Raw genomic sequence first — 14,228 nt, 5'->3', positions numbered from 1 at the left:
GACAAGATTTTCTATAGAAAAAACTAGTTATCGACAAGATTTTCTATAGAAAAAACTTGTTATCGACAAGATTTTCTATAGAAAAAACTTGTTATCGACAAGTTTTTTTCATAGAAAAAACTTGTTATCGACAAGTTTTTTTTATAGAAAAAACTTGTTATCGACAAGATTTTCAATAGAAAAAACTTGTTATCGACAAGATTTTCAATAGAAAAAACTTGTTATCGACAATATTTTCAATAGAAAAAACTTGTTATCGACAAGATTTTCTATAGAAAAAACTTGTTATCGACAAGATTTTCTATAGAAAAAACTTGTTATCGACAAGATTTTCTATAGAAAAAACTTGTTATCGACAAGATTTTCTATAGAAAAACTCCTTATCGACAAGATTTTCTATAGAAAAAACTGGTTATCGACAAGATTTTCTATAGACAAAACTTGTTATCGACAAGATTTTCTATAGAAAAAATTTGTTATCGACAAGATTTTCTATAGAAAAAACTTGTTATCGACAAGATTTTCTATAGAAAAAACTTTTTATCGACAAGATTTTCTATAGAAAAAACTTCTTATCGACAAGATTTTCTATTGAAAAAACTTCTTATCGACAAGATTTTCTATTGAAAAAACTTCTTATCGACAAGATTTTCTATTGAAAAAACTTCTTATCGACAAGATTTTCTATTGAAAAAACTTCTTATCGACAAGATTTTCTATTGAAAAAACTTCTTATCGACAAGATTTTCTATTGAAAAAACTTGTTATCGACAAGATTTTCTATTGAAAAAACTTGTTATCGACAAGATTTTCTATTGAAAAAACTTGTTATCGACAAGATTTTCTATTGAAAAAACTTGTTATCGACAAGTTTTTCTATAGAAAAAACTAGTTATCGACAAGATTTTCTATAGAAAAAACTAGTTATCGACAAGATTTTCTATAGAAAAAACTTGTTATCGACAAGATTTTCTATAGAAAAGACCTGTTATCGACAAGATTTTCTATAGAAAAAACTTGTTATCGGCAAGATTTTCTATAGAAAAACTTACTATCGGCATGATTTTATATAGAAAAATTTGTTATCGGTAGGATTTTCTATAGGAAAGCTTGTTGTGGGTGAGAGTTGCTGTACTAAAAATCATTTGTCGATATATTTACAAAAGAAATTCTTATCGACAATTGTCTTCATTCATTCAAATGTTTATTTTAGCATTTAGAATAATGTCAACATAATAGTATTTTAGCGGTTTTATTTAGTTTACATACAATTGGTTTTGCTAACAAAACACTTTGCGCCAAATTCATTTTTAAACATTTGTTTTCTATCTCGCTGAATGCATGTTTGCATTATCGAATTCATTGATAATTCTAAATGTAGTTTGGCGGCAATGTGGGTATTTAGATATTGCCATTATTTACTATGAAATATACACTCGAGATCTAAAAAATAGCAGTTATTCAATTGCACTACAAATAATTCAAGGATCGAATTTTTCAATATTTTCAAATCTTATTATTGAGTAGTGTTACTATAACAATTATTTAAGACAATTCCCATGCTATATTTTTGTACACATCCCAGCGTGGCACAATCGGTTATTTACCTTTTTGTGATTTGTTTACCTACTTATTATGCGTTGTCATTTGATTCTTTTTTCTCTTCATTAATGCCGGTCAGACAGACGACGGACGGACGGACAGTCTTCTCTGTCTGTGCGGCAAATGTAGAGAATAGTTTTCACTTTTATTTTTGGCGGCAATTTCTGTTTTATTTTTGAATAAATAGTTCATCTATTTTTATTGTTGCTGTTGGTCTTGTTTATTATACCCTCAGCCATATGGCTACAGAGGGTATATATCATTTGATACGGCCAAAACGTGCCTAGTCGAAATAACGGTTTTAGACCCTAGGTATCTTTGGACCAAATCCGTTTCAGAACATTTGGAGTCGATCTAGCGATGTCCGTCCGTCCGTCCGTCCGTCCGTCTGTCTGTCTGTCTGTCTGTCTGGCTGGCTGGTGCGCACGATAACTCTCGAAGGGAGTATCCAATTTGGTCCAAACTTGGTACATCGTAATATTTTTGTCAAACTTAGATCGAGTTCGGAGATGGGCAATATCGGTCCACTCCTTCTGGTACCTCCCCCACAAAAGTTCGAAATTTTCAAAAAATTTAATTTTTGCACAGAAAGAGGAATTATAGTCCGATTTTGCTCCAACTTTTGCAAATCTTAATATTTGCGTCAGTGTGAGGTCGGGTGTGAAAATGGAAAATATCGGCCCACTCCATCAAGTACCTGCCCCACAAATGGTAAAAATTTTGAATAATTACAACTCTCATAAAATGTGATGTAAGTGTCCGATTGTCTTAAAATTTTACATATCCCAATATTTATATTAACCCAAGGTCTGGTGTTAAGATGGAATATATCGGTCAACTCCTTCTGGTACCTCCCCCACAAAAGTTCGAAATTTTCAAAAAATTTAATTTTTGCACAGAAAGAGAAATTATAGTCCGATTTTGCTCCAACTTTGCAAATCTTAATATTTGCGTCAGTGTAAGGTCGGGTGTGAAAATGGAAAATATCGGCCCACTCCATCAAGTACCTCCCCCACAAATGGTAAAAATTTTGAATAATTACAACTCTCATAAAATGTGATGTAAGTGTCCGATTGTCTTAAAATTTTACATATCCCAATATTTATATTAACCCAAGGTCTGGTGTTAAGATGGAATATATCGGTCCACTCCTTCTGGTACCTCCCCCACAAAAGGTCGAAATTTGCAAAAAATATTTTTTTTGCACAGAAAGAGAAAGAATAATTCGATTATTCTGCTACTTTGCAAATCCTAATATTTGCATCATTGCTAGGTCTGGTGCGAAAATGGAGGATATCGGTCAACTCCTTCTGGTACCTCCCCCACAAAAGATCGAAATTTTCAAAAAATTTAATTTTTGCACAGAAAGAGAAATTATAGTCCGATTTTGCTCCAACTTTGCAAATCTTAATATTTGCGTCAGTGTGAGGTGGGGTGTGAAAATGGAAAATATCGGCCCACTCCATCAAGTACCTCCCCCACAAAGGGTCAAAACTTTAAATAATCACAACTCTCATAAAATGTGATGTAAGAGTCTGATTGTCTTCGAATGGCGCACATCCCAATATTTATATTAACCCAAGCTCTGGTGTTAAGATGAAGTATATCGGTCCACATCTTATGGTACCTCCCCCACAAATGGTCGAAAATTTGAGATATATATTTTCTGCACAGAAAGGAAGCAATAATCTAATTTTGAAAAATATAACGCTCAAAGAAAGCGAAATAAGGATTCAACTCTTTTCAAATTTCACACATACAAATTATTTTTGCTAACACCAGATCTGTTTTGAAGATGATCCTATATATCTGCGAACACCTTCTGGTACCTCACCCACAAAGAGACACATTTTTCAATATTTTTATCTGTCATAAATTGCGAAACAACTCAGTGATTCTTTACAATTGCTATATCCATCTGCTATAATAATATTTATATCATATTTATGTAGGTCCGATACGAAATTGACAATATTGACCCATTCTTTAAAAACCCACTCCATAGAGGGTGAAGAGGGCTGAGGGTATACATCTGTCGGCAAAGCCGACCGATACTTTTTTACTTGTTTTTATTTTCTTTTCTCTTTTAAAAGTCACTAAACAAACAATGTTGGCGGCGATAAGAAATCGACTAACAGCCAAATATCTCAACAATCAAACAATTGTTTGTCCTTTAGATTAATAAAGAATAATAAAAATCAACAATGATATTGATATTTAAAACAACAAGCTTATGTACTGAAATATGCATGTACGATTTGTTGGGGGGAAGTGTAGTCGGTAAATATTTTGATAAGTTGATATTTATTTATAACGATTTAATCATTTCCCTAATGAAAACAATTCGGTAACCGCATGTTATAACATTGCACTTTGTTCGGCTTTCTTTTAGCTTTCCCATTGTCCAGATATTGGGTTTGGCTGCTAATTGATATGATATATTATTGGGTTCATTTAAACTTTCTTTGGATTTTTTTCAGCGGACAGTTGAGAGAAATTATTGAAATAACAAGTTTTCTTCAGAAAATTTTGTCGACAACAAGTTTTTCTATAGAAAATCTTGTCGATAATAAGTTTTTCTGCAGAAAATTTTGTCGATAACAAGTTTTTCTATAGAAAATCTTGTCGATTATAAGTTTTCGTATAGAAAATCTTGTCTATAACTAGTTTTTTTTTATACGGAATCCTTCTATAAGAAGTTTTGCTACAGATTATCATGCCGATAACAAGTTTTTCCTATAGACAAATCTTGTCGATAACAAGTTTTTCTATAGAAAACCATGTCGATAGCAAGTTTTTCTATAGAAAATCCTGTCGATAACAAGTATTTCCATAGAAAATGTTGATAACAATTTTTCCTATAGAAAGTCCTGTCGATAACAAGTTTTTCTATAGAAAGTCTTGTCGATAACAAGTTTTTCTATAGAAAATCTTGTCGATAACAAGTTTTTCAACAGAAAATTTTGTCGATAAGAAGTTTTTCTGTATAAAATCTTGACGATAACAAGTTTTTTATAGAACATCTTGTCGGTAACAAGTTTTTCTTATAGAAAATTTTGTCGATAAAAAGTTTTTCCATAGAAAATCCTGCCGATAACAAGTTATTCTTACAGAAAACGTTGTCGATAACAACTTTTTCTTATAGAAAACCTTCTCTATAGATAACAATCGCTAACAAGCGATAACAATCCCTAACAAGTCGATAACAAGTTCTTCCTATAGAAAATCTTGTCGATAACAAATTTTTCTATGGGGAAACTTGTCCGATAACACGGTTCTCTATAAAAAAACTGATCGATAACAAGTTCTTTTTATAGAAAATCTTGTCGATAACAAGTTTTTATATAGAAAATTTTGTCGATAACAAGTTTTTTATAGAAAATCTTGTCGATAACAAGTTTTTCGATAGAGAATCGTGTCGATAAAAAGTTTTTCTATAAAAAATATTGTCGATAACAAGTTTTTCTGTAGAAAGTTTTGTCGATAACAAGTTTTTATATAGAAAATCTTGCCGATAACATTTTTTTTCTATAGAAAATCTTGCCAATAATCATTTTTTCTATAAAAAAAACATGTCGATAGCAAGTTTTTTCTATAGAAAATCTTGTCGATACAAGTTTTTCTGTAGAAAATCTGGTCGATAACACGTATTTTCGTAAAAAATCTTTTCGATAACAATGTTGTTTTATTGAAAAACGATACTTAGTATCTCCTTCGCAATTCCTTTTGAAAACAAAAATATCAATGATAGGGGTTTCAGCCGTAAATCTAATCGATAACACAAATTCTGGTCGATAATAGTTTTGTCTTGAGAAGATTTTGTCAATTATAAGGTTTTCTATAAAAAATCATTCCAATAACACAGTTCGCCTTGTATTGCAATGAGTTGCAAGTTTTGACATTGTAAATCTGTTGATAATTCTCTGTTTTTCATTTAAATCAGAAACTGGAGCAATCATAAAATAATAATTATGTGTCATTTTTATTATTTTTACATATGAGACGACTGGTAAGGAGACATTGTTATATTGTGTGGTTATTTATGTCATGATGGAACCTTGGCCATTTTTTATAGGTCAATATAACGGACTGCTTGTGATGAAAAAGTTTTAACCCATATATCTTAATAGTTGATTAATTTTTACATTTTGAAAATATCTTTTTGTCCCATTTTTATGTTTCATTTAATTTAATATTTATATCTCATATCACAATTAGGTAATGCAAATCGGAATTTACTTGTCACTAGTGTTGAGTTCCATCTATATTTGAATGCAATGCGGAAGTTATTTAGTTGAATGTAAATACTGCCTCTCCCCCTCGGGAGGCATGCATAGACAATAATCATACATTGTATAGATTGCAATTAACATTTGCGATTCATTGATGTTATTGGCGGACAATGAAGAGCATTCGATAACATTTTTGAGTACTATGAGATGTTGTAATGATGTAATTAACAAACAATGCTGTTCAAGTATTACAATTACGTAGTAACTAGTAATGCGCATTGTTTAGCTAAGTAGATAAATATTTTGTCGACAAAATTTATAAAATATACAGTATATAGTTATCGAATTCATTATCTTTGGCCAGAAAATAATTATCGACGAAATTTTTGATAGTAAATGTTGTTATTGGAAAGATTATAATATCGACAACTTGTTATCGACCAGATAATAATATCGACTAATTGTTATCAACCAGATTTTCTATAGAAAAACGTATTATTATTTTTCAATAGGAAAACTTGTTAGACAAGATGTTCTATAGGAAAACTTATTATCGACAAGATTTTCTATAGAAAAACTTGTTATCGACAAGATTTTCTACAGAAAAACTTGTTATCGACAAGATTTTCTATAGAAAAACTTGTTATCGACAAGATTTTCTATAGAAAAATTTGTTATCGACAAGATTTTCTATATAAAAATGTTGATATCGAAAATGTTTTCTTTGGAAAATGTTGTTATGGACAAGATTTTTTATAGGAAAACTTGTTATCGACAAGATTTTCTGTAGAAAATATTGTTGTCGAAAAGATTTTCTATAGAAAAGCTTGTTATCGAAAAGATTTTCTATAGAAAAGCTTGATATCGAAAAGATTTTCTATAGAAAAGCTTGTTATCGAAAAGATTTTCTATAGAAAAGCTTGTTATCGAAAAGATTTTCTATAGAAAAACTTGTCATCGACAACATTTTCTATTGAAAAACTTGTTATCGACAATATTTTCTATAGAAAAACTTGTTATCGACAAGATTTCCTGTAGAAAAACTTGTTATCGGCAATATTTTCTATGGAAAATGTTGATGTCGAGAATGTTTTCTATGGAAAATGTTGTTATGGACAAGATTTTCTATAAACTTGTTATCGCGAAACTTGTTATCGACCATATTATCTATAGAAAATGTTGTTATCGACATGATTATCTATAGAAAATGATGCTATCGACATTATTATCTATAAAAAACTCTTGTTATCGCCTAGATTTTCTATAGGAAAACTTGTTTTCGACTAGATTTTCTATAGAAATCCCTGTTATCGACAAGATTTTATATAGAAAAACCTTCTATCGACAAAATTTTATATAGAAAATTTTTTTATTGACGTGATTTTACATAGAAAATGTTATCGACAAGACTTTCTCTAGAAAATTTTGTTATCGACAACATTTTCTATAGAAAATTTTGTTATCGACAACATTTTCTATAGAAAATTTTGTTATCGACAACATTTTCTATAGAAAATTTTGCTATGGACAACATTTTCTATAGAAAATTTTGCTATCGACAACATTTTCTATAGAAAATTTTGCTATCGACAACATTTTCTATAGAAAATTTTGTTATCGACAACATTTTCTATAGAAAATTTTGTTATCGACAACATTTTCTATAGAAAATTTTGTTATCGACAACATTTTCTATAGAAAATTTTGTTATCGACAACATTTTCTATAGAAAATTTTGTTATCGACAACATTTTCTATAGAAAATTTTGTTATCGACAACATTTTCTATAGAAAATTTTGTTATCGACAACATTTTCTATAGAAAATTTTGTTATCGACAACATTTTTTATAGAAAATTTTGTTATCGACAATATTTTCTATAGAAAATTTTGTTATCGACAATATTTTCTATAGAAAATTTTGTTATCGACAATATTTTCTATAGAAAATTTTGTTATCGACAATATTTTCTATAGAAAATTTTGTTATCGACAATATTTTCTATAGAAAATTTTGTTATCGACAATATTTTCTATAGAAAATTTTGTTATCGACAATATTTTCTATAGAAAATTTTGTTATCGACAATATTTTCTATAGAAAATTTTGTTATCGACATAGAAAAACTAATTATCGATTGAAGTGTCTTTAAAAAAACTTGTAATAGAGAAGATTTTTCCTATCGACAAGGTTTTCCTTAGGAAAAAGGTATTATTCACAAGTGTTTTATAGGCAGGGAAAGAAAATATATAGAAATAGTTTTTCTTGTAACCTTGTTTTTCTTAAACTACAAATTGTTTAAAATAAATGTTTAAATTTTTCTTATTACATTTCAGATTTATATCAAATAACCATGGCCTATGCCTATTGGAAATCGGGAAAAACAGACGATCATGCTGTGTTCGATTTATTTTTTCGTACAAATCCATTCCATGGTGAATTTACCATATTTGCTGGCTTGGATGAGTGTCTAAAGTTTTTGGACAGTTTTCACTACAGTGATAGTGGTAAGTGTTGCTTAATTTATTTACTAAAATAAAAAATTATTAATTGTCTTTTCTCCATTTTCCAGACATTGAATACTTAAAACAAACCCTACCCGAGGGCACCGAAAACGAATTTTTCGATTATTTGGGAAACCTAACGGCAAAAGACGTAACACTGTATGCCATCGATGAGGGTACAGTGGCATTCCCACGAGTGCCCATCATTAAGGTTGAAGGTCCTTTGATCATTGTACAGCTGTTGGAAACAACGCTATTGACATTAGTTAACTATGCAAGGTTTGTTATTGACGTACTGTCCTTGTTGTTTGAAGATATCATATGAATTGTCTGCTCTTTTTTTTGTGTGTTTCCAGTTTAATGGCAACAAATGCTGCACGTTATCGCATGGTAGCCGGTAAACATGTAAACCTATTGGAATTTGGTTTAAGGCGAGCTCAAGGTCCTGATGGTGGTCTGTCGGCGTCAAAATATTCATATATTGGTATGTTGGAAATGATTCAATTGATGAGTGTGTGTGTGATTTTTATTTTTTGTAATTCTCACGTGATTGATTCTTTTTGTTAGTTATGTGTCAGCGTGAAAGGATAAAAGCAAGAAAGAGAGTCATGTGTTAAATGTCACTTTTGGGTGATTGATAAATAAGGTCATGATTATTTGTCACGGTTTTGATGGCATATCAATGGCAGCTTTTGATAGTTTTATTACCAAAAAAATATAAACAAGTAGCATTGTGTAGTTTGCTTTCTGGGGTGGTATGGGAATGAGGGTCTCTTTTTATAGAAGCCTTAGCTAATTGTCTACATACCTTGGAAATGTATTGTAGATGTATAGAAGGGAGATGTTCTTTCTTATTAAAGAACTATAGAAAATCTTCTTAGGAAGACGTATACCTCTTCTTCTACGGATATATAGAAGGTTTTCTATACGTAAAATGCATATTGATCGGCTTATTATTCCATAGAACGCCTTCGATGTAGATGTAGAATATCATCCATGAACAGAAGACGTATGAAAGGATACTATGTTGTATGGAAGGGTAATTGCAAGGCTTTGTAATATTAGTAGATCGTTTATGATTCAGTCAATGTTGATTATCCTAAGAATAATGGTCCTGTAAGGAACATATTTTTTTTGAAGAAGATGGTGTGATTATAGCAAATTATTGGTGCGACATTTTTACTCAACTTTTGGCATGATATCTAATCCAAACCTTTGACATTTTAACCTAACCTTTGGCATGGTATATTCACCAAACCTCAGCTCGGATTCTGGACATTTTGTTGAAATAAATGTTTATAGCTCCCATATATATATGTTTTATCAGATTTGGTGTTTAAGTCCCTCACATGCGTAATAAGCACTTTACAACAATTATATTTGGTACCAGATATCAGATACAGCCCAGAAATATCTCTGCCAAATTTTATCAAGATCGGTTCAGATTTGGATTTAGCTCCCATATATATCTTCAACCGCCAATATTAGTCTAGAAGCAAGTACAACAAATTTGGTGAAAATCGGTTTAGATATAACTACAGCACATCCGACCGAATTCAGTCTAAAAGCAAGTACATCAAATTTGGAGAAAATCGGTTCAGATATAGCTATAGTTCCCATATATGTTTCATACGATATGGTGTTTACGTCCCTCACATTCGTAATATCCACTCGACAACAATGATATTTAGTACTAGATATCTTATAGAGCTCGAAAATACCTCTGTCAAATTTTATCAAGATCGGTTCAGATTTGGATATAGCTCCCATATATATATTCAACCGATTTCGGTTTTATTGTGCAGCAAATGGCCAATATCTGCCCAAAAATCCTGAATTTTGGTACATCCTACCGAATTCAGTCTAGAGGCAGTTGCATTAAATTCGGAGAAATTCGGTTCAGATATAGCTATAGATCCTATCCTATCCGATTCGGTGTTTAAGTCCCTGAAATTCGTAATATCCATTTGACAACAATGATATTTGGTACCAGATATCATTTAGAGCTCGGAAATACCTTTGCCAAATGTTATTAAGATCGGTTCAGATTTGAATATTCTTAAGCCGATTTCGGGTTTATTGTGCAAATAATGACCAATATCAGCCCAAATGGAGTGAGTTAAGGGACGTACGTTTCCATTTTGTGGTGCTCGGCTCCGAGATATATTTTTTAAAATAATTCTTCTCGAAGTGCTATCATACACTATAGCAATGTTATTTGGTATAAAAGATTAAAATATCTCCGTCAAATTTAGTAAAAATCGATTCAGAATTTGATATGCCTCCCATATATTAGTTCCCTCTGAAACCAAACTATAACTGCTCTAAAGCCAAATATTGATTGGTGGTATAATCTATTTCAAATAAATTCTTTTGTTACGGGAGCTCTACTAAATATGCATAGTGGTGTAGGGTATCATATAATCGGCCCGAACGACTTTAGACTTTTCCTTACTAGACCGCTTCAGCGAGCTCTTAATTACAGTAGACCACAATATTAGTCTTGTGTTAATATTAGGTCGTCAAATTTAGAAGACCAACACATTGGACTTCTTTCGACTTCTTTTTTTTGTCTGTCTTGTATTTAAAAGAAACCTCACAACTCTTATTTTTAAAAATTGACAATCTGATTGTCATCCTATCATTGGAAACCCTTCTCCCTTTAGATACTTTTCACGGAATTTCATATTTTTCCAACTATACTGGTGTTACCAAACTTCTAACCATTTACTTAATGCATGTGCATGAATAATCAATTAAATCGTCGCTCACAAAAGTAGTAAGGGACAGAAGAAGAATCAATGGAAATCTCCATGAATGTATCACCTTTAAAGTTACCCGTCCCAAATGGTGGTGAGTGGGAACAAGGTGCTGTATTGGATTTCTACACCTTTAAAAAAAAACAATGTCATTTCAAACTACTAGCAACCACAACAACACCAACAATAGAACAAAAAAACTTTTGTCTTTTTGCAATGATTTATGGAGTCGCAGCGATTAACGACAGACAAACATGCAGGCAATCAACATTCCTTTTTAATGTTTTCCTTTTTGTTCCATTGTTTTCGAACTTCATAAAGTATCGAACAAAAATTTTGAAAATTACCTTTATCCCTCCAAGGAAGGGTATTTAAAATTTTAAAAAATTATTTAGAAAATTGTTGTTGGGGTAATACCCCAACGTAATTGTAGGCATATCACAAAAGTTTCTTGTGTGTGTGTGTGTATGCGGGTGACTGACTCTCAAACTTTGTTTCCTGTCTAGGCAAACTACTTTGGCCCAAAGAACTTTGCTTTCAAATCTCCCCCCTCCCTCCACGCTTAACACGCTTTTGCCATGACACGTGTGTGTTGTATCCAAAGTGTTGCTCAGGTGAGAGTGTAGCTTTCTCCATGTGTTAAGATGTCGTTTTACGTTTCAGTTTTTGTTTTGCGTTTTTTTTTTTGGTACCATCCAGTACCTGGATGTTTTCATTTTGTTTGACTGGCTGTTTCTGTTAGTCTTTTCGATGATTTTTAATGATTGCGCAAATGTGTTCACTCTTTGAAACAACACATCGTAAATCATTGGCACCTATTGCCAGCCTGCCCATGGCTGGCAGGTGGTGAAGTCATCCACCAGAAGGCTGTAGGAGTTTTGGAATTTCCCTTGTACAACAAATTGTTTTAATGTCATTAAATTGGTTATATCCTTTAATGGTGCCTTTTATGGCAACTGCATAGTTTTGTCATCATCTAGGACAATTATGTGGCAGTAGCTGCAGCAGGAGTAGCAGCTAATTGCTTGTATTTAATTATTAATTACTGGTGCATTGCAAAGAAGGCTTTCTATGCGGACAATGAAGGTTGATCTTATAAAATGTAATTTTTATATTGAGTATTTTACAATGGAATGGTGGGTGCAAGGGGGGAGGGTTCAAAATTGTCAAGTGATCTGGGTAAATATGGCAGGCAGGAAAAGACGCAGCTGGACTGGTACTCCATGCTTTATAGAAGTTCTCTATTGAGTTTTGATTGAGTTATTATTTTGATTGGTATAAACAAGATTTTTTAAAGATTTATTTGAAAGATATTAAAATTTTTTTTTTTAAGTTTTTATGCCCTCCACCTGGAGGGTATATTAAGTTTGTCATTCCGTTTGTAACACCTCGAAATACATATATTAGACCCCACAAAGTATATATATTCTTGATCAGCATAAATTGTATGTCTAAATCTAAACGCTAAATTGATGTCCGTCCGTCTGTGGAAATCATTCTAGCTTCCGAACAAAATGAAGTAGATTGATAAAATTTTACTCAAATGTATAATATGTCAGCAGGACTTTTGGTATTGAAAATGGGTCATGTAGGTCCACGTTTTGGTATGGCCCCCAAATAAACGGCACCTCCCGATATTCGGTATTTTGATGATTTTAGCGACATTATTAACCGGAATTGTTTCAAATTTGGTATTTGAAAGTTCTGCCTGGCCTCAACGTTGCTGCTTTTTTGCTTGTTTTTTTTTTCAAGGTTTTTTCTTTTGGTTGAGTAGGAGGACCAACAGACGAATACTCGTGAATTTTTTAAGGACATTTAAAGACGTATTTCTTAAAGATATTTTTCAAGGATCAATAGACCAATAAACCTTGATTTTTTATCGCGTTTTTAAAGGACTAAAAGGCCGAACTTGGATTTGTTTACACCATTTTTTAAGGATTTTTGTATGGAACAACAAACTTTCAATGTTTAAGGACTAACCTTCGAATAACCGATTTTTTTAAACATTTTTTCATGGATCAACAATGGACAGAATGAAATTGGATTTTTTTTAATATTTTTTCAAGGACCAACAGATACCTGCAATTTAAGTTAAGGGTTAGGTTTCAGGAATTTAGGCCAAACATTGTTAAGGCCTACATATAGTTTTGACAAAGAGATCCCAATTGTTAGAAATAATTTTCACCACATTTAGTCTAGAGCTTTGAGATTTTTTGGAGATCTTTGGGTTGCATCTAAAATGATTGTTGCAGAAAATGGATCATATCGGTCCACTTTTTGGTATAGCCCTCATGTAAGGATAACTCCGATATCGAGTTTTTTTTATAAGTTTAGGCTATCTTTTCCTACAAAAACACACATTTAAATACTTATTTTCTTAAAGAATCTTGTATCCCAAAAAACACTACCCAAATTAATAAAAATTTCATTTTCTTTCAGGCGGTTTCGATGGCACTTCGAACGTTTTGGCTGGTAAACTTTTCAATATTCCTGTCAAGGGCACCCATGCTCATGCCTATATAACATCATTTTCGGGTATTGGTGAGCTAAAGACACGCCTATTGAAACATAAGACAACAGGTGAGTGAAATCGCTTCGTTACTTTAAAACTCTCATTATTCATTATTCGTTTTATTACCTAGGTGTAACGGGAGATCTTCTCGAATTGGCTGTACAATATCGCCAGGCGCTGTCTCAGCTGCTTGACGTTTCCATGGAAGAATCCTCTGAGGGTGAATTAGCCGCAATGGTCTCATATGCCATTGCATTTCCCGATGGATTTATGGCTCTAGTCGATACGTACGATGTTAAGAGGTATTTCGCTTTTAGGCAAACTCTCTCGGAACAAAAGAAAAAAAGAATTTACCATTTATTTAGATATGTTTATTTTGAAAAAAATTTCCCCATCAAAAGCTAATAATGATATTCTATTGGAAGCAAAACAAAAAAAAAACAACATTATTGCACTTCTAACCATAGCGTTGTCAATTAATATCATAGTGTTATTAATAACCAACAACATATTTCAAGTAACCGGCAATTAACCAGTTATTGTGTTTCGTCCTGCCATCAGATTATTTTCGCCCTCTTTGTGTGTGTACGTCTCTTGCTAACATTTGTTTTTTTTTAA

At 31.8% G+C, this 14,228-nt stretch overlaps 1 protein-coding gene across 7 annotated transcripts in view; it reads left to right on the top strand.

Annotated features, from left to right (window-relative positions):
* LOC101898238 (nicotinate phosphoribosyltransferase) overlaps positions 1 to 14,228 on the top strand; it is a 50,066-nt gene that overhangs the window by 21,007 nt on the left and 14,831 nt on the right. For 6 of the 7 annotated variants that reach the window (XM_020039701.2, XM_011297526.3, XM_059124547.1 and 3 more), the window contains exons 3-7: positions 8,172 to 8,342; positions 8,408 to 8,618; positions 8,696 to 8,823; positions 13,538 to 13,678; positions 13,741 to 13,912. In XM_020039701.2, coding sequence (XP_019895260.1) covers positions 8,172 to 8,342; positions 8,408 to 8,618; positions 8,696 to 8,823; positions 13,538 to 13,678; positions 13,741 to 13,912 — 823 coding nt within the window. The remainder of the gene's footprint in view (positions 1 to 8,171; positions 8,343 to 8,407; positions 8,619 to 8,695; positions 8,824 to 13,537; positions 13,679 to 13,740; positions 13,913 to 14,228) is intronic. The other variant, XM_059124548.1, reaches the window with a different exon arrangement.

The sequence above is a fragment of the Musca domestica genome, unplaced genomic scaffold (assembly GCF_030504385.1).
Source record: "Musca domestica strain aabys unplaced genomic scaffold, Musca_domestica.polishedcontigs.V.1.1 3, whole genome shotgun sequence".
Lineage (NCBI taxonomy): Eukaryota > Metazoa > Arthropoda > Insecta > Diptera > Muscidae > Musca > Musca domestica.
The sequence above is the reverse complement of the archived record's forward strand: the minus strand, read 5'-3'. Positions and strand labels throughout refer to the sequence as shown.